Source organism: Mytilus edulis, chromosome 4 (assembly GCF_963676685.1).
Source record: "Mytilus edulis chromosome 4, xbMytEdul2.2, whole genome shotgun sequence".
Classification (NCBI taxonomy): Eukaryota; Metazoa; Mollusca; class Bivalvia; order Mytilida; family Mytilidae; genus Mytilus; species Mytilus edulis.
Window position 1 is genome coordinate 17,850,470 of NC_092347.1, and position 18,734 is coordinate 17,869,203.

At 32.5% G+C, this 18,734-nt stretch overlaps 1 protein-coding gene across 1 annotated transcript in view; it reads right to left on the reverse strand.

The window, feature by feature from the left end:
• LOC139521746 (serine/threonine-protein kinase ATR-like) overlaps nt 1-18,734 on the reverse strand; it is a 91,172-nt gene that overhangs the window by 22,315 nt on the left and 50,123 nt on the right. Inside the window, exons 33-47 of the mRNA XM_071315318.1 lie at nt 17,282-17,401; nt 17,009-17,113; nt 14,661-14,775; nt 14,066-14,134; nt 13,820-13,908; nt 13,440-13,575; nt 13,011-13,132; nt 12,485-12,602; nt 10,451-10,588; nt 9,412-9,580; nt 4,540-4,721; nt 2,652-2,757; nt 2,186-2,336; nt 695-785; nt 263-325 (exon numbers count right to left, since the gene is read on the reverse strand). Coding sequence (XP_071171419.1) covers nt 263-325; nt 695-785; nt 2,186-2,336; nt 2,652-2,757; nt 4,540-4,721; nt 9,412-9,580; nt 10,451-10,588; nt 12,485-12,602; nt 13,011-13,132; nt 13,440-13,575; nt 13,820-13,908; nt 14,066-14,134; nt 14,661-14,775; nt 17,009-17,113; nt 17,282-17,401 — 1,774 coding nt within the window. The remainder of the gene's footprint in view (nt 1-262; nt 326-694; nt 786-2,185; nt 2,337-2,651; nt 2,758-4,539; nt 4,722-9,411; nt 9,581-10,450; nt 10,589-12,484; nt 12,603-13,010; nt 13,133-13,439; nt 13,576-13,819; nt 13,909-14,065; nt 14,135-14,660; nt 14,776-17,008; nt 17,114-17,281; nt 17,402-18,734) is intronic.

Sequence of the window (18,734 nt, forward strand, 5' to 3'; positions counted from 1 at the left end):
CGCAAACGTAATGCACCGTTATGAAAGACATGAGACAAATCCACATGTAGAATATACAATATATATTATAAGTTTGTATTGGCTGGTTCTTTTGAGGATGTTGATGAGTGTGGTTGTCTTGTTTAGTAACATGAACAACTAGATGTCTTTCAGGCAAATAGGGATTTCCTTTAATGTACCTTTTGACAGGAAATATAAAGAAAAATAATTCATTAGGAAAATGTACTTTATTGATGCTTATAATAAATTTATTCAGATTTACCTTAGCTTTTGCTGAAAGAAGTAATTCTCCAACACCAACTGCCCAGTTCCTACCAGTTTTTTCCTGTAAAATATATAATGATATAGAACTTGTTCATCTGCATATTACTCTAATTCTTACTAGATTTATGCTTTCCCCCATCCAATCTTCCTTTTTTATTATCAACTTACGATTTGTTTGATCTTATTTCTTCAATGGTCATTTTTATTATTATAACATCAAATTATAACATTTTTTTGCAGTCCTCTGAAAATCCTATTTGTGACATCAGAAAAAGGTGACCATGCCCATGATGTTAAACATTAGAGAACCTATATTTATGCAGACTTCTGAAAAATATGTGGTCATATGGTCTTTGAAAATTCATTAGAGAATCAGATTCCACCTCTGCATCTTGTGTAATATTTTCTCTATAGTATAAAAGATGCTTACAGATTTGATACATTTTTCGAGTTTATCCCAGTTACCAAGCTTCCATGCTGCCTCCACCATGTATGATCTGATATGTGGTGCCCATTCTGGTCTGTAATATATGAGAGAAAAGTAAACATGGTCTTATTCAACTCAATAACTATCTATATTCATATTTTAATTATAAAACTAATTTTGAAACTTTTATATAAGGAACTTCTGGATGTATTCTTATTGAAAATTTCTGAACTACATTAAGTACAGTTTTATTTTCTCTTTCTTGTAAAATAAATAAGATAAAATATCAGGAAAACAAGAACAACTTATCTTAATGTGTCTTGAAAAGGTAAGATTTAATTTATCTTCAAACAAGAATGTGTCCATGTAACATCGATGCCCCACTGGCACTATCACTTTCCATTTTCAATGGACTGTGAAATTGGGTAAACAAGAATGTGTCCAAAGTACATGGATGCCCCACTTGCACTATCATTTTCCATGTTCGATGGGCCGTGAAATTGGGGTCAAAAGTTTAATTTGGCTTTCAAATTAGAAAGATCATATCATAAGCAACATGTGTACTAAGTTTCAAGTTGATTGGACTTTAACTTCATCAAAAACTACCTCGACAAAAAACTTTAACCTGAAGCGGGACAGACGGATGGACGAACGAACAAACAGACGGACGGACAAACAGACCAGAAAACATAATGCCCCTCTACTATCGTAGGTGGGGCATAAAAATCTAATTTGGCATTAAAATTGGAAAGATCATACCATAGGGAACATGTGTACGAAGTTTCAAGTTGATTGGAATTCAGCTTCATCAAAATCTACCTTGACCCAAAACTTAAACCTGAAATTCACACTTTCATTTTCTATGTTCAGTGGACCATGAAATTGGTGTCAGAAGTCTAATTTGGCATTACAATTAGAAAGATCATATCATAAGGGACATGTGTTCTAAGTTTCAAGTTGATTGGACTTCAGCTTCATTAAAAACTACCGTGACCAACTTTAACCTGAAGCGGGACAGACGGACGGACGAACGAAAGAATGGACAGACGGACGCACAGACCAGAAAACATAATGCCCCTTTACTACTGTAGGTGGGGCACAAAAATAATTGTAAATTTGTGTAAATTATATTCTGTTTTATTTAACATAGAATTATTTCCCCTTGTACAGTCTATATCAAGTTTCTCAGGTATTTAAATAGACAACACCATTGGTTTTCCTTTTTGAATTGTTTAACACAGTATTTTGGGGCTGTTTATAGCTTGCTGTTTGATGTGTGTTGAAAACTGTACTTTGACATATATAATTGTTTACTTTTTATACATTATGACTTGGATGGGGAGTTGTCTCATTGGAACGCATACAACATCTTTTTAATCATATAAAGATCGGTAGATGTGTAGAGAATACTTCTCATCAGGATGATTTCTTTTCTTTACTCTACTGTTAGAATCTCCTACATATTTTATTAATGTTTTAGTTTGTTTGGCCTACCTCTCAGCAATGGCTCCTGTAGCATGCAGCAAGGCCTTGTTTTGTTGTCCAAGCTCCATCAAACTTTGCAGTAGACCTTTATGGTGTTCAACACTGTCCACTTCACTGTCAATAGCTTTTTCATAACAAGCCTGGGCATCCTGATGTTGACCTTATTAATGAAATAACTTAATTTAATTTACAGAGATGTTCACATGTAAAGTAAACTGTTTTATCACTTTCCATCTATTCAGAAATTACAAATATTAATGAGGTTTTATTAATATTTGTAAAAATGACAACAAATTTTGAATACAAGTTTGATATTTTATGAAACAGTTCAACATTGCAAATCAAGGTCACAACTTGACCAACATTTGGCTAGCTACAAAAATTAAATTCACTTTTTTTGACAGATTACTTTTTAAAACTTTTATTATTTTTTGTAAAAACTTGATCAATCATTCTTGGTTGGAACTTGACTTACCCAAACTTTCATGGATTAGAATTTGTTCAATCAATGTTGGCTGTGTCTGTCTAATGGCTGCTACTCCAATAACACCATCAGATTCATCCATGGCTACATACAATCTCTGTTAAAAACAAAATAATACAATAAGGTCCTGTTTTAAGTCATTAGTTTTTGTATAGTTATAAATATCAATAAATGGTAGATTACCAAATTAAAGCAAACATTTACAATTGCTGCTCATTATCAATACTTATTCACTGACATATTGGCAAAAAGATTGATCTTTGAAATTAAAAACGTTCAAAATATATGGCAGCCTTAATGACATTTATTTTATTTTTTAAAGATACTTTTGGAACTTCATTGATGTAACCTATAATTCAATGTTAACACAATCAAATCAAAAATGTTTTTTTTTAACTTGTAGGAATAACACTATTATCCTCTTAAATAAATTACTTTGTATTAAAATGAGCAACATGACAAGTGCCACAGGAGGAGAAGGATCTGCTTATCCCTCCAAAGCACGTGAGATCACCCTCAGTTTATGGTGGGGTTTGTTTTGCTTAGTCTTTAGTTTTTTATGTTGTGTTTTGTGTACTATTGTTTGTGTTAACTTTGTCCTTTTTAGCCATGGCATTGTCAGTTTTTTATTTCAATTTATGCTATAATAGGGGGGGGTGAGACCATTTTCAGGACGCCGGGATTGGCCGATTTTAGCAACGGGAAAATGGGATTGCCTTTTTTATATATCGGGATACAGGAAACCCACGTTTTTAGCCATGGGAAATCGGGATTTTTATGTTGAAATATAACAGGATTGACAAAAAATTGTACGTTCTTGGACAGATAAAAGTGCCATTTTCATTATACTTCAATCAGAATCGCATCTAGAAACAGAGTAGGTCCATTTCTTATTGTTATTTTCTGCTCGTTTTTTAAAAGTAACCGTAGCCAGTGCCATATTTAATATCCACTGTACGCGAATGAAATGCTAACCAAAATTCATGATAAATGTCTAAGCTCCTTGGTATTATTGTCGCTCTGATTTAGAGGATCAGTATACCCAAACAGGGTGGTAAAGGTTTTTTTTTGCAACGTGTTTTGCCATTTTTAATTTCAACCTTCCGTGAAAAAAGATCGTGCTTCACTGTGAAATTGGTAAAAACGGCAACATGCAAGCAATTTTTTGATTTTTTGTTCATCGTGAAATTAGAATTTTATTTCGCGTTTGTCCGTGAACATAACGCCTCTTTACAACCCTTCCCAAAAGTTAGACTTGATTTGGATATTTTCAATAAGAGTAAGATTATGTAAGACCTAAAAGAAAACACATGTGTTTCCGGTACCCTTACATATATCTACCCCAATTTTAAGTACCTATAATCTAACTCTACAACTAAAGTTTTTTGAATGTTATGTGGACATGCAAGCACTTATAAAGTCAGAAATTTTCTTCCATATGAACCAGTCAAAAACGTTTGAAAAAAAATAATTTTGCTTTCCTACCTATCCTAATTTTTTAGGGGATGTTACCTGAAGCACATGTATTTTTTCTTGGCCTTACTACACAGATAATTTCACAGACACAGTCTTCTACATAATCAAATATCATATAAAAATATTTATGGCATTCTACAATTTTGAAGAAAACAAATACCCCAACTTGACATGTTTTAAATGTACGTACTGAATATATTGTTCAAAATGCAGAAATTCAGGAAAGCAAATAATTAAGAACAACATTACTCAGAGGGTTTAATTTTCAAAGTTTACCAGGACGGCCTCCTTTAAAAGTCGTGTCAGATGTGTCTATTCGTTACCTAAAATAGTGGAGGACCTCTTTAAAAAAATAAATGGTGATTTCTTGTTTATCGGGATCGATACAAAAGTAATCACTAACCTGGAGAAAGTCCAGATGATCTTGAACATTTTGGTTTTTACTTGACAGGAACTGTTCAAAGTGCATCAATGCTCTTGTATAAGCTCCACAACTAAAACAAGCTTGGGCCAGTAGGTCCTGTGGAATCTTATTCAGAAAACTATCTATAGCCCTGTATCCTGAATCAGATAAATAGGCAGGTCCTACAAGAGAAAACTATTTATAGCTCTGTATCCACAACTAAAACGAGCTTGAGCCAGTAAGTCCTGTGGAATCTTATTTAGAAAACTATCAATAGCTCTGTATCCTGAGTCTGATAAATAGGCAGGTCCTACAAGAGAAAACTATCTATAGCTCTGTATCCTGAGTCTGATAAATAGGCCATACCTGTCAACCTGTGACGATGAAAATGCAGGTCATGACCTGCATTGAAGAATCAAATCTCAGGTCATAACGCGTACAAACTTTTTTGAGCTGAATTTCAGTATTTATGGTACATTTTTTTTATAATCTATATCAAAGATACCAAAACATCAATGCATGTTCACTTGGTTAAGTCATTTTAAATCTTATTTATTATTATTTCATTGCACTTTTAAAGATTTTTATAAATTTGTGTAACACGTAGTCTTATATTCTTTACTTTTTGTTATTATTTAAAATTTATTTTTTAAATGTAATTTTAAAATGAGGGTACTGGCTATGTAGCCTTTAAACATACCATGTAGAGGTATTACATCATTCATCTCTCAATTGGTAAGGAAATTAGACTATGATAAAATATAGTAATACAGTTAAAGGAAGTATAAATGTAAAAAATAATTTTCACTTTAAAAAACAAATTGTATAAAGGTATAAAAATAATGAAAAGTTATTTTTCAATATGTATTTGAATTTTATATTTTTATGATTTAATCTTTTTCACCCATAAAACGTAAATATAAGGAATAATTTTGAATGGTGACAAATAAGGGGAAGTAACTAGTTCAAATATGTTTGTAAACCAGTAGTGCAATTTATTTACAACCTAAAGCTAAGGTAATTGGTGTTAATTAACAGTGTGTTTGACACCAAAGCTGTCAATTGAAGCCATGCACTTAATGGGTCAGTTAATTTGACAGTTTACATAGCTAGATGAACTGTCTTGTTCATGGAAGAATTACGAATTTGCCCCGAATTTGCCGGCATTTCAAAGGAATATTACGTATGAAAATCAATCTCAAGGCTAAGAAATACGGGTGAAATCAGGTCATTTTCGGAATTCCCGATTTATTTCAATGACCCGGCGGGTGTCCCGGGTGATCCCTCAGAATTGTGAAAATCTCGGGTCACACCCGCAGAATACGGGTCAGTTGACAGGTATGAAATAGGCAGGTCCTACAAAAGAAAACTATAGCTCTGTATCCTGAGTCTGATAAATAGGCAGGTCCTACAAGAGAAAACTATCTATAGCTCTGTATCCTGAGTCTGATAAACAGGCAGGTCCTACAAAAGAAAACTATCTATAGCTCTGTATCCTGAGTCTGATAAATAGGCAGGTCCTACAAAAGAAAACTATCTATAGCTCTGTATCCTGAGTCTGATAAATAGGCAGGTCCTACAAGAGAAAACTATCTATTGCTCTGTATCCTGAGTCTGATAAATAGGCAGGTCCTACAAAAGAAAACTATCTATAGCTCTGTATCCTGAGTCTGATAAATAGGCAGGTCCTACAAGAGAAAACTATCTATTGCTCTGTATCCTGAGTCAGATAAATAGGCAGGTCCTACAAGAGAAAACTATCCATTACTCTGTATCCTGAGTCAGATAAATAGGCAAGTCCTACAAACAAGAGGCTCTCAAGAGCCTGTGTCGCTCACCTGTTACTGTATTTACTTATGTTGGCCATCTTGGCTGGTAGGCGAGGTCATTAGACGCTTTTTTAAAATAGATACCCTAGTAATGATTGTGGCCAAGTTTGGTTAAATTTGGCCCATAGTTTTAGAAAAGAAGATTTTTGTACAAGTTACAAAAATCAATTACAAACGAAAGTGAACCAACGTGAGTCTGTAGTACGGTAGAGTCCATAAAGTGGATACCCGAGGGTATGCAGGGTCGTTATGATAAAAACATAAAATGTAGAGAGTCTTATAACAACAACACTTTAGGGACTGCTGCAGAAAAGTTACAAAAATGATGAAAAGTTGTTCAATATGACTATAAAGGACAATAACTCCTTAAGGGGTTCTCTGACAATTTTGGTCATGTTGACTTATTTGTAAATCTTACTTTGCTGAACATTATTGCTGTTTACAGTTTATCTCTATCTATAATAGTATTCAAGATAATAACCAAAAACTGCCAAATTTCCTTAAAATTACCAATTCAGGAGCAGCAACCCAATAACAGGTTGTCCGATTTGTCTGAAAATTTCAGGGCAGATAGATCTTGACCTGATCAACAATTTTACCCAATGTCAGATTTGCCCTAAATGCTTTGGTTTTGAATATAAGAGCCAAATCTACATTTTACCCCTGTGTTCTACTTTTTGCCAAGGCGGCCATCTTGGTTTGATGGCCAGGTCATCGGACACATTTTTCAAACAAGATACCCCAAGGATGATTGTGGCCAAGTTAGTTTAAATTTGGCCCAGTAGTTTCAGAGAAGAAGATTTTTGTACAAGTTACAAAAAATGACGAAAAAGTTGTTAAAATTGACTATAAAGGGCAATAACTCCTTAAGGGGGTTGACTGACAATTTTGGTCATGTTGACTTATTTTGCTGAACATTATTGCTGTGTACAGTTTATCTCTATCTATAAAAGTATTCAAGATAATAACCAAAAACTGCCAAATTTCCTTAAAATGACCAATTCAGGGGCAGCAACCCAACAACAGGTTGTCTGATTCGTCTGAAAATTTCAGGGCAGATAGATCTTGACCTGATAAACAATTTTACCCCATGTCAGATTTGCTCTAAATGCTTTGGTTTTAAAGATATAAGCCAAAATATACATTTTACCCCTGTGTTCTATTTTTAGCCATGGCGGCCATCTTGGTTCGAAGGTCAGGTCATCGAACACATTTTTTAAACTAGATACCCCAAGGATGACTGTCGCTAAGTTTGGTTAAATTTGGCCCAGTAGTTTCAGAGGAGAAGATTTTTGTAAAAGTTTACGGACGACGGACGCCAAGTGATGAGAAAAGCTCACTTGACCTTTCAGGTCAGGTGAGCTAAACAGGTATACCAACAATATATCATGTATATCATGTACATGTGTTTAAAGAATGTCTATGCTTCAGATTTTTTTGTTTATTTTTAGGTTTTGTGCTGAAAGATATCTTTTATTTTTCATGTAAACACTTTTCATTCAGGCTTCACTGATTAATTTTCTGTACACAAAACATACCTATAGTATGGTCAATGTTGGTATCTTTAACAAGTTTTGTCTGTCAGATAATCAAGTATGGAAATTACAAAAATATTCTTTTCTAATTTTTAAGTTATCACTATCAGTAAATTGCAATGTTTAAAAGTTTATTGTCAGCAGTTGAATAATTTACAAATTGAAAATATGAAGTTTGTAAGGCTTTAAACTAGAGGCTCTAAAGAGCCTGTGTCGCTCACCTTGGTCAACAAAGGACACAGATGGATTCATGACAAAATTGTGTTTTGGTAATGGTGATGTGTTTTTAGATTTTACTTTACTTAACATTCTTGATGCTTACAAGTATCTCTATCTATAATGAACTTTGCTCAGTAGTTTCAGTGGAAAATGTTTGTGAAAATCTACAAATTTTATGAAAATTGATAAAAATTGACTATAAAGGGCAATAACTCCTTAGGGGGTCAATTGACTATTTTGGTCATGTTGACTTATTTGTAGGTCTTACTTTACTGAACATTATTGCTGTTTACAGTTTATCTCAATCTATTATAGTAATCAAGGTAATAACCAAAAACAGCAAAATTTCCTTAAAATTACCAATTCAGGGGCAGCAACCCAACAACGGGTTGCCCAATTCATCTGAAAATTTCAGGACAGATAGATCTTGACCTGATAAACAATTTTACCCTTTGTCAGATTTGCTCAAAATGCTTTGGTTTTTGAGTTATAAACCAAAAACTCCATTTTACCCCTATGTTCTATTTTTAGCCATGGTAGCCATCTTTGTTGGTTGGCCAAGTTACCGGACACATTTTTAAAACTAGATACCCCAATGATTATTATGGCCAAGTTTGGTTTAATTTGGCCCAGTAGTTTCAGAGGAGAAGATTTTTCTAAAAGATTATCAAGATTTACGAAAAATGCTTAAAAATTGACTATAAAGGGCAATAACTTCTAAAGGGGTCAACTGACCATTTCGATCATGTTGACTTATTTGTAAATCTTACTTTGCTGAACATTATTGCTGTTTACAGTTTATCTCTATCTATAATAATATTCAAGATAATAACCAAAAACAGCAAAATTTCCTTAAAATGACCAATTCAGGGGCAGCAACCCAACGGGTTGCCCAATTCATCTGAAAATTTCAGGACAGATAGATCTTGACCTGATAAACAATTTTACCCTGTCAGATTTGCTCTAAATGCTTTGGTTTTTGAGTTATAAGCCAAAAACTGCATTTTACCCCGATGTTCTATTTTTAGCCATGGCGGCCATCTTGGTTGGTTGGCCGGGTCACCGGACACATTTTTTAAACTAGATACCCCAATGATGATTGTGGCCAAGTTTGGTTAAATTTGGCACAGTAGTTTCAGAGGAGAAGATTTTTGTAAAAGTTAACAACAACAACGGACGACGACGGACGACGGAAGACGGACGCAAAGTGATGGGAAAAGCTCACTTGGCCCGAAGGGCCAGGTGAGCTAAAAAAATCATGCCAAAAAAAAAATTAATTTGAATATTACCTTTACCAGGAATGATACCACTGGTTTGAGCTTTCTGTCTCTTCCATTTGGTTAAGTGATCCATTATAGAAAAGATTGTCTGAGCACTCATATGGTGGAAATTCCCATCTCTATGTTTAGTATCCGGTTTCTGTGTGTGACTGATAACTTCTAATATCTCAGTAAATACCTAAAAAAAAAAAAATGATTTAATGTACCACACCATTCTGTACAATAGGTATAATAATGAGACAACCATTAGATGCAAAACAAGAATGTGTCCATAGCAAATGGATGCCGCAACCAAACTTATCATTTTCTATGTTCAGACTTCAGAGGACAGTATAATTGGGGTAAAAACTCCAATTTGGCACTACAATTAAAAAGATCATATCATAGGAACATGTGTATTAAGCTTCAAGTTAATTGGACCTCATCAAAAACTGCCTTTACCAAAAACTTTAACCTGAAGCGCAACAGACAAATGAACAGAGGAAGGAACGGACAGACTTGCAGACAGAAAAACATAATGCCCCCAAGAGAGGCATAAACAAGAATTGTCCAAAGTACACGGATGCCCCACTCGCACTATCATTTTCCATGTTCAATGGACTGTGAAATTGGGTAAAAAATCTAATTTGGCATTAAAATTAAAAAGATCATATCATAGGGAACATGTGTACTAAGTTTCAAGTTGATTGGACTTCACTTCATCAAAAACTACCTTGACCAAAAACTTCAACCTTAAACACCTACTTTCATTTTTTTATGTTCAGTGGACTGTGAAATTGGGGTCAAAAGTCTAATTTGGCTTTAAAATTAGAAAGATCATATTATAAGCATCATGTACTAAGTTTCAAGTTGATTGGACTTCAGCTTCATCAAAAACTACCTTGACCAAAAACTTTAACCTGAAGCGGGACAGACGGATGGACAGATGAACAGACGGACGCACAGACCAGAAAACATAATGCCCCTCTACTATCGTAGGTGGGGCATAAAAATAACTCCTAAATAAACAGCACCTCTATATTAAGATGATATTGCCATGGTAACTTACCTCTTTGATATCATGTGGAGAACCATCTTGTAAGACTTGTGTTACTGCGTAGGGTAGGATATACAGAGCAATATGTACATCATTTTTTATGGCTGCTGTACAAGATACAAACACACTTCTGGCATGGTCTTGTTTGACCTGAAATGTTTTAAATGTTTCAAGTAAAAATAACAATGATAAAGATTTCATGATAACATGTTATGGATGTAGGTTTCTGGAATGTGTTACATTATCAAGTTATATATTTTGACAAAAAGGTAAAAGTACCATTTCTGTTTTAAATTACTAAAATAAAATTTTGGACAATTCTTCATTGGGAAAGCTGTAGCACTACAAAAAAACATAATCAAAGTGATGGAAATCACTCATGGAAAGATTAGAAGAGTAGTTTGAATTATTTCATATTAAGGTATGGTGGGGGGAAATGTACATTAATAAAGCACTATTGCTGAAAATTGCATTTACAGCAGGTCTTTAGACATGTTAGAAGGAAACTTGCTTTTCCAGTATGAGGATAAAATGAGCTCAAATTAAATAATATGGGTCTCTTAATTTGCACAATTTTACAAAACGTTTTATTTAAACTGCAGTTTATATCTAAATCGAAATTATGTTGCCGATTCTGAACATGTTTCAAAAAAACAAAAAAAAAAGCAAAAATTCTTCTAGTAAATGTTACCAACTATCCTTGTAAGACATAAATCTGGACCAACAGCTTAAAACTTTAAAGTGTCAACAAAAAAATTGAAAAATGTTGTTATGGGACATTTTGTAAGTTGAAACAGATGTTATAGGGCATTGAAGATTAAAAGTTTTAGAGTGCCTTTTGATCAATTTTTAAAGTATTTTTCAACACAGGGCATTGAAAGTGTACTTTTTCAATGTAAACCAATTAAAAAACTTATCTTATTGAAATGTGGATTCTTTCTTGATTGCAAAAATATATATTCACTTCTAATAAAAATTCAAATGACTAAAATAGACATAATGATTGATGGGAACTAAACTAATAAACAATGGTTTGTTATAATTAAAAGTTTAATTTTTTTAAACTGTTTCAAGCCAATTCCTGATAAAAAAAAAGTGTACTAATTTAATTGTTGATTAATTACAGATGATTATTGGAAATTTATCAAGTAAATTATAGGCCTTACTTGAATACCTTTTATTTATTCATATTTATATTCATATTTCATTTTTTTTAAAGATCTTGTTAATCCATTAATCATTTATCTTTTAGATATAATTTACAGAATCACTTTATGTAATGTAGATCAAAAGTAATTGGCAATAAATAAATCTATCATCCTTATAAATATCAAACATCTAATATACACATTTGTGTATTCAATTATACACAAATGTATATTCAATTATGAGGTCAAATACTTGTGTATTAAGAATTATATTGAGTGGTCTATATAATTTTGTAAGACTGAGGTTGATAGGTAATGTAGTCAATTTGATTGGCAGTTTAGGAGGTGGGGCATTGTAATTAAAGGTTCACCTTGTCTCTGATTGTTTAGTGATAATGACAGTTGTCAATCATACTAGTTGAATCAATACCCAGTTACCTAATCAAAATGTTTTTTAAAAGCCTGCACATCAAAACACCTTAATGACATACATTCTTGAATGAACTGCTCCAATAATATACCCAGTTTTTTTTCAGTTTATATGTGTATTATGTGCACATACATCAGAACCATAGGGAACTATATTTCAGTGTGAATACATTTAGTAACAGTAGCTAACCTGTCCTGTTGTTAGGGAGGCTGGTGCCTAAGTAAAGATTTAGAACAAGTTCTAATCTTTCCAAAAATCAATCTAAAATTTACTGATGAAGATTTTATCTGAGTTTCTTCAAATATGACAGGATTTAAAAAAAGTAAAATTTTTCACTTGCTTCATACACGATTTCTACATAACCATGATAACCATATTTTTGTCATGTCATGTGTCATCATAAACAGTATCTCATTAACTTGATATTGGCTTAACAAATCAAGTTTTCTGATGCAAAATAAAGTTTACCTTTGATAACAAGTATCCTGTCCATGTACTGACCCATTCAGCAAAGGTCTTTGATTTCTCACTTAGGAATATTGGTTTAGTTATTTTAGACCAATCTTGTTGACTAGTTAATGTATATCTGTAAAAGAATGACATATAATACATGTTTTTATGGTAAGGAAACAGTAAGGAAACAGCTTGAAATCTTAAACTAATTAAAAGGGATGATTTTAGCCACCCCCTTTTCAAAATTGAGGACCCATAGCGGTAAAGGTTTCCTTAGACATTTTAAAACTTTCAATGCTCCAGTGGTAATAGCTAGAATACATGTAATTTTCTAACCCTGGTTACATAATTTTACTATTATAAAAGGTTCAGTAAATCTATTAAATATGTATAACTAATCATTGTATCCAATACACAACAAAGATCAAAGATCAAAGATCAAATTAGAATACAATTTTCTCCCAATTCTGTTGGTTGAAGAACACATAATCTCATATTTTATAAAAAAAAATTTAAAAGAAACTGAAATAATGACACTTACTTTGTGGTGAATAAAGGAAGGAGTATCTCCTTGACATGATCAGCAAATCTTTTCCATAGTTTAGATGTCTCTGTGATTTTGAAGATCTTTAACAATTCTTGTAATGCTAGAGCAGTACCATCCTGAAAAATCAATAATGTTATTCTAATGTAATACATCATAACTATAATCTTATAGCTTTGTAAAAATGAAAATAAGATTATCATTTCAGATGTGATTGATAATTGAAAACAATGAGGCAAGAAACAAATTTATCTTATAAGATGTTCTTGATAGGCACCAAGAAACAGTGCATAGTTTGTATTTTTACAATTCTTCAGTTAAAACATTGGACAAAGTAAGTATGATTTTTTTATGGTTTGCAATAGAGATTGAAGTTTCAGCCAAGTGATCTAACAAGCCAAAACTTCTTAGATATGTTTTACAAACCTGAATTCTTGTTTCTGTTGCTGCCAGGAAACCTTTGACAACTTGGTTTATCAGATCAAAAGCAAAATTATCTTCACAAATGTTATGATGAAACTTTGCATTGTCTGCCTTGGGATCATTTGTAGTTAGCTCTAACCTGAAATCAAGTAAGTTGTCGTTACAAAGCAAGTTTTTGTCATCATCTACACCTAATTTTTATTAAAACAAAACCAATGAATTTACATGCAACTTTTGTTTTTTTGAAACCAATGACAATACAAGCATTGATTACAAAAGGAAAATCAATTTTGAGGAAATCAAACAAGAACAAATTAATCTTTTATTAATCTATAGCTATATTACTTTAAGTTTAACAGAAATAACTTAAAAAGTATAAGTACCTTCCAGGATCTATAGCACCAAGTTCTCCAATACACTCAGCATATAGTATCTGTGCTCTGCTGTCAGAATCTCTAGAACCACTCAACAGCTGAAAATAACATTAAAGTCATTCTAAATAAAATTTACACCATACATCATTCAGTTATTTGACTGCTTTTTTTTGCAAGTGGAATAATAATTTCTTTTGCTACATGAGCTTTTAGAATAAAATTGTAATTGGCCTTTGAAAAATGTGCTGAACTTACCACAGAAACAATCTTTGATACAATCGGATCAGCAGTCTCATTACCTATCACAAACTGGTATAGTGCTTCCTGTAATACATAAAATATGTTTTGTTTTACTTCAAAATACAGGATTCGATAAATACAAATATATTATAGCTTTAAACTTTCAGATTTATAACTTTAACCTTGAGGAAATTGGTGTATGATATTTACTTCAAATCAATTAAAAATTCAACCAAACACTTTTCTTGCAATGGCATTATCAATAATTTTTAAATGGTTCAACATTACTGACAAAGTTCATTTCATTTAAAATAGCTTTGTTGAACTTGCTGTTAACATAGAGGGAAATGGTAAAGTGTATCGTCTACACGAGTATGCATGTTTTTATCAAAATTTGTTGATTTGTTGCAATTTCTGTGCTTACTTTATGGTAAGGACATTTCCACATCATTGAAAGTTTATTAATGACATAAGCATAGACTTTTCTAAGCTTTCTATTGTTTGTTTGCTGCCTTATTCATGTTTACCTTCTAATTCAATTATCTTTTAAAATTCAATTTATACATCTTTTTTGTTACAATTAACAGGTTGACTAAAGATGTATTCTTACTTTTTCATCACGAAGCAGGTTCTTCAATTTAGACAGAGCATGAAGTCTGACATCCAAGCTTTCATGTGTTATTCCCTTCATAGAGTGATCTAGTCTGGTCCTCAAATCTGATTGACTGAAAAAAAATTATAGATAGGAAGGGAAAAATTAGCTTTAATGTGAAGTCTTTCATGATAAACAAGAATGTGTCCCAAGTACACGGATACCCCACTCGCACTATCATTTTCTATGTTCAGTGGACCCTGAAATTGGGGTCAAAACTTTAATTTGGAATTAAAATTAGAAAGATCATATCATAGGGAACATGTGTACTAAGTTTCAAGTTGATTAGACTTCAACTTCTTCAAAAACTACCTTGACCAAAAACTTTAACCTGAAGCGAACAGACGAACGGACGAACAGAGGCACAGACCAGAAAACATAATGCCCCTCTACTATCGTAGGTGGGGCATAATAAAACTAGAGGCTCTCAAGAGCCTGTGTCGCTCACCTGATAATGTGTTTACTGATGTCGGCCATCTTTGTTGGTAGGCGGGGTCATTAGACACTCTTTTTAAAATTAGATACCCTAGTATTATGATTGTGGCCAAGTTTGGTTAAATTTGGCCAAGTAGTTTTAGAAAAGATTTTTATACAAGTTACAAAAATGAGGAAAAGTTGTTTAATATTGACTCTAAAGGGCAATAACTCCTTAGGGGGTCCTCTAACAATTTTGATCATGCTGACTTATTTGTAGATCTTACTTTGCTGAACATTATTGCTGTTTACAGTTTATCTCTATCTATAATAGTATTCAAGATAATAACCAAAAACTGCAAAATTTTCTTAAAATAACCAATTTAAGGGCAGCAACCCAACAACAGGTTGTCCGATTCAACTGAAAATTTGTGAGGGGATATATCTTAATCTGATGGACATTAAAATCTTGAAAGATTTGCCCTAAATGTCTTGGTTTCAAAGATATAAAGCAAAAACTGCATTTTACCACTATGTTCTAATTTTAGCCATGTCGGCCATTTTGTTTGGTAGGCTGGGTCATCGGACACATTTTTTAAACTATAAACCACAATGATAATTGTCGCCAAGTTTGATTAAATTTGGCAAAGTAGTTTTAGAGAAGAAGATTTTTAGAAAAGCTACAAAAAATTATGAAAAGTTGTCAAAAATTGACTATAAAGGGCAATAACTCCTTAAGGGGTTGACTGGCAATTTTGGTCATGTTGACTTATTTGTAGGTCTTACTCTGCTGAACATTATTGCTGTGTACAGTTTATCTCTATCTATAATAGTATTCAAGATAATAACCAAAAACTGCAAAATTTCCTTAAAATAAACATTTCAGGGGCAGCAACCCAACAACAGGTTGTCCGATTCGTCTGAAAATTTCAGGGCAGATAGATCTTCACCTGATAAACAATTTTACCACATGTCAGATTTGCTCTAAATGCTTTGGTTTTTGAGTTATAAGCCAAAAACTGCATTTTACCCCTATGTTCTATTTTTAGCCATGGCGGCCATCTTGGTTGGTTTGACGGGTCACGCCACACATTTTTTAAACTAGATATCCCAAGGATGATTGTGGCCAAGTTTGGTAGAATTTGGCCCAATAGTTTCAGAGGAGAAGATTTTTGTAAAAGTTTACGGACGACGGACGACGGACGCCAAGTGATGAGAAAAGGTGAGCTAAAAATAAGTTAGTTTTTTTACAAGTCTTTTCAGAAAAATTCAGCCTGCAAAAACTTATCAATAACTATGTTCTTCCAACTTCTGACTAAGTTGCTCCTCTATGGAATCGTAATACATTAATACTATCTAGGATTCAAATATATCAAGATATGAAGTTGTTCATGCAACTAATTTGAAAGATATCATCTGATATGATATGTGCTCTTTTAATGTTAATATCTGATACAAACTAAAAAGGTAGGTCTATTGTTTATGTAATACTGTGGATTCATTAGATACCAATTTTCGTGGGTTTCGTGGGTACAGTTTAACCATGAATTCAAATCTTAACGAAATGCAATTTTTTTATAGGTTTGGCATGCAGAGATTGGCAAAACCACAAAATCAAATATCCACAAAAAATGCTGGTTTTCCTCAATCCACGAAAATTGATACCCACGAAAATAAATGAATCCACAGTATAAACATGTGTGGGTGCAGGATTTTCTCACTGTGTTAAAGACCCATTGGTGGCCTTCGGCTGTTTTCTACTCTTTGGTCGGGTTGTTGTCTCCCATTTCAATTTTGAATTTATTGGATTTAATGTGAATGTCAATAAACTCTTTAGTTCCAATTTACTTCAACTTATTAAAATGGCTTACATGTGGAAATCTGGTACCTACCTAGAAGATCCCTCTGTGTACTGTTTCAGTATATCATTAGCAACAGCTAATTCTGGTATATCAGGCAGGAAGTAGACCTCATGAAAGTGAACTGATAACGTCTCCCTGAAGTGATCATATTCTTTATTCAAATGAAAGTTAAAAGTATATGCTTTCAGGTACATAACCCTTTCTTTAGAATCTTTCAAATACTTATTTTCTTGTTAAAACATTGCATACACTTGAAGTGATCTTTATTAACATGTTGATGTAAATGAAACAATTCCCTCTTACCTGTTTTCTACTATCATGAAATTGAACAGTTCTGAGACCTGTTTTGGTAACGAGTTCAACAAAGGGAGGAGTGTGGCAATGATCTGTGACATCATCTGTCCAAGAAACGGAGTTTCTAAACTGAAATAGAAATTGAAGTCATCTTGACATATGTTTTATTTTAAACCATATCAAATACAATTTCCACATATGCATATACTGTACAATGCAATCTATATATGGGCCTTCATAAAAATGCATACTCAATGAATTTAGCTATATCAATGATTTTTTTCCCTTCCAAAATGACGAACTTCTTAATTAATAACATAAAAATAATTTGAGTTATACTTTACCATACACACATTTTCAAAATAGTAAATTAATAACCAATATTTGATGCTCACACAGTAGTCCAGTCATATTGCAGAAATTGGACCCTAATCTTAAATTGCAACAGAAGACTTTTAAGTTTTAATCTTTAGCATTATAACCAAAATATGCACAGAAAAAATAACTTGAGAAAGACTAAAAAATGACATTTTTTAAATTCCTATGGAGATTTGCATTTGAATGGGAAATAACTCTGCAAAAAAAGGTAGAAATATCTATAAAAGTTTATACAAAATTAGATCTTTTATTCAGCAGAATGTATTGATTTTTGATAATTTAGCTGTCTTTGGCGTATAACAAATAAATCTAAATTTGTTTTCATATCTTTTATCAAGCTTCAACCTAGATTATGTAATTCATGAGTTGACCGTTTATTAAATTTTTCAACATGTCAAGGTAAAGAGTCTCAAATTAAATAAAAATAATTCAGCATATATTCTTCTGTTTGTGGTTTAAAGTTTCTTTAAACAAGAGACGCTGAACAAATATAATTTACAGATATATACAATACAAAATTTTCAAATTATTTTTTCAAAATGGTCACAAAGCCACAAATTTGCAAATTATTTTAATGAAAAATGTGCAAAAAGAAATAAAATACCCATAATACTTCAGTTTTGTACATTTCATGAGCAGAAGATGATATAATTACCAACTTATAACCCCATCAAAGTATCATGCTTTACATGAATTTTAAGCAAATCAATCAAAAACTGACCAAAAAAAACAAACTTATTCAGCAGAGTTATCTTCCCTTTCCAAAGTAAATTAAAATTGCAGATTTTCATTCAGTTTTCCTCAAGTTAAGATTTTATAGGACTTTTTCTATGTTTATTTGGAGCTTAATGCTATAGATTAGAACTAAAACATTTTCTGTTGCAATTAGTTTGAGGTAAAACTTTAGTTTGACTAGACTACAGTACTTTATTTGGATATAAATGGTCAAATTTCTCATCTATACTATTAAACGAGAAGACCTCATTTTGTGTGTCGCTTCTCTTCTTTCCACAATAAATTAATCATCATGCCTCTATGTCCTATAGGAACATGGCATAGTCTTATTTGTCATCCATTCATATGA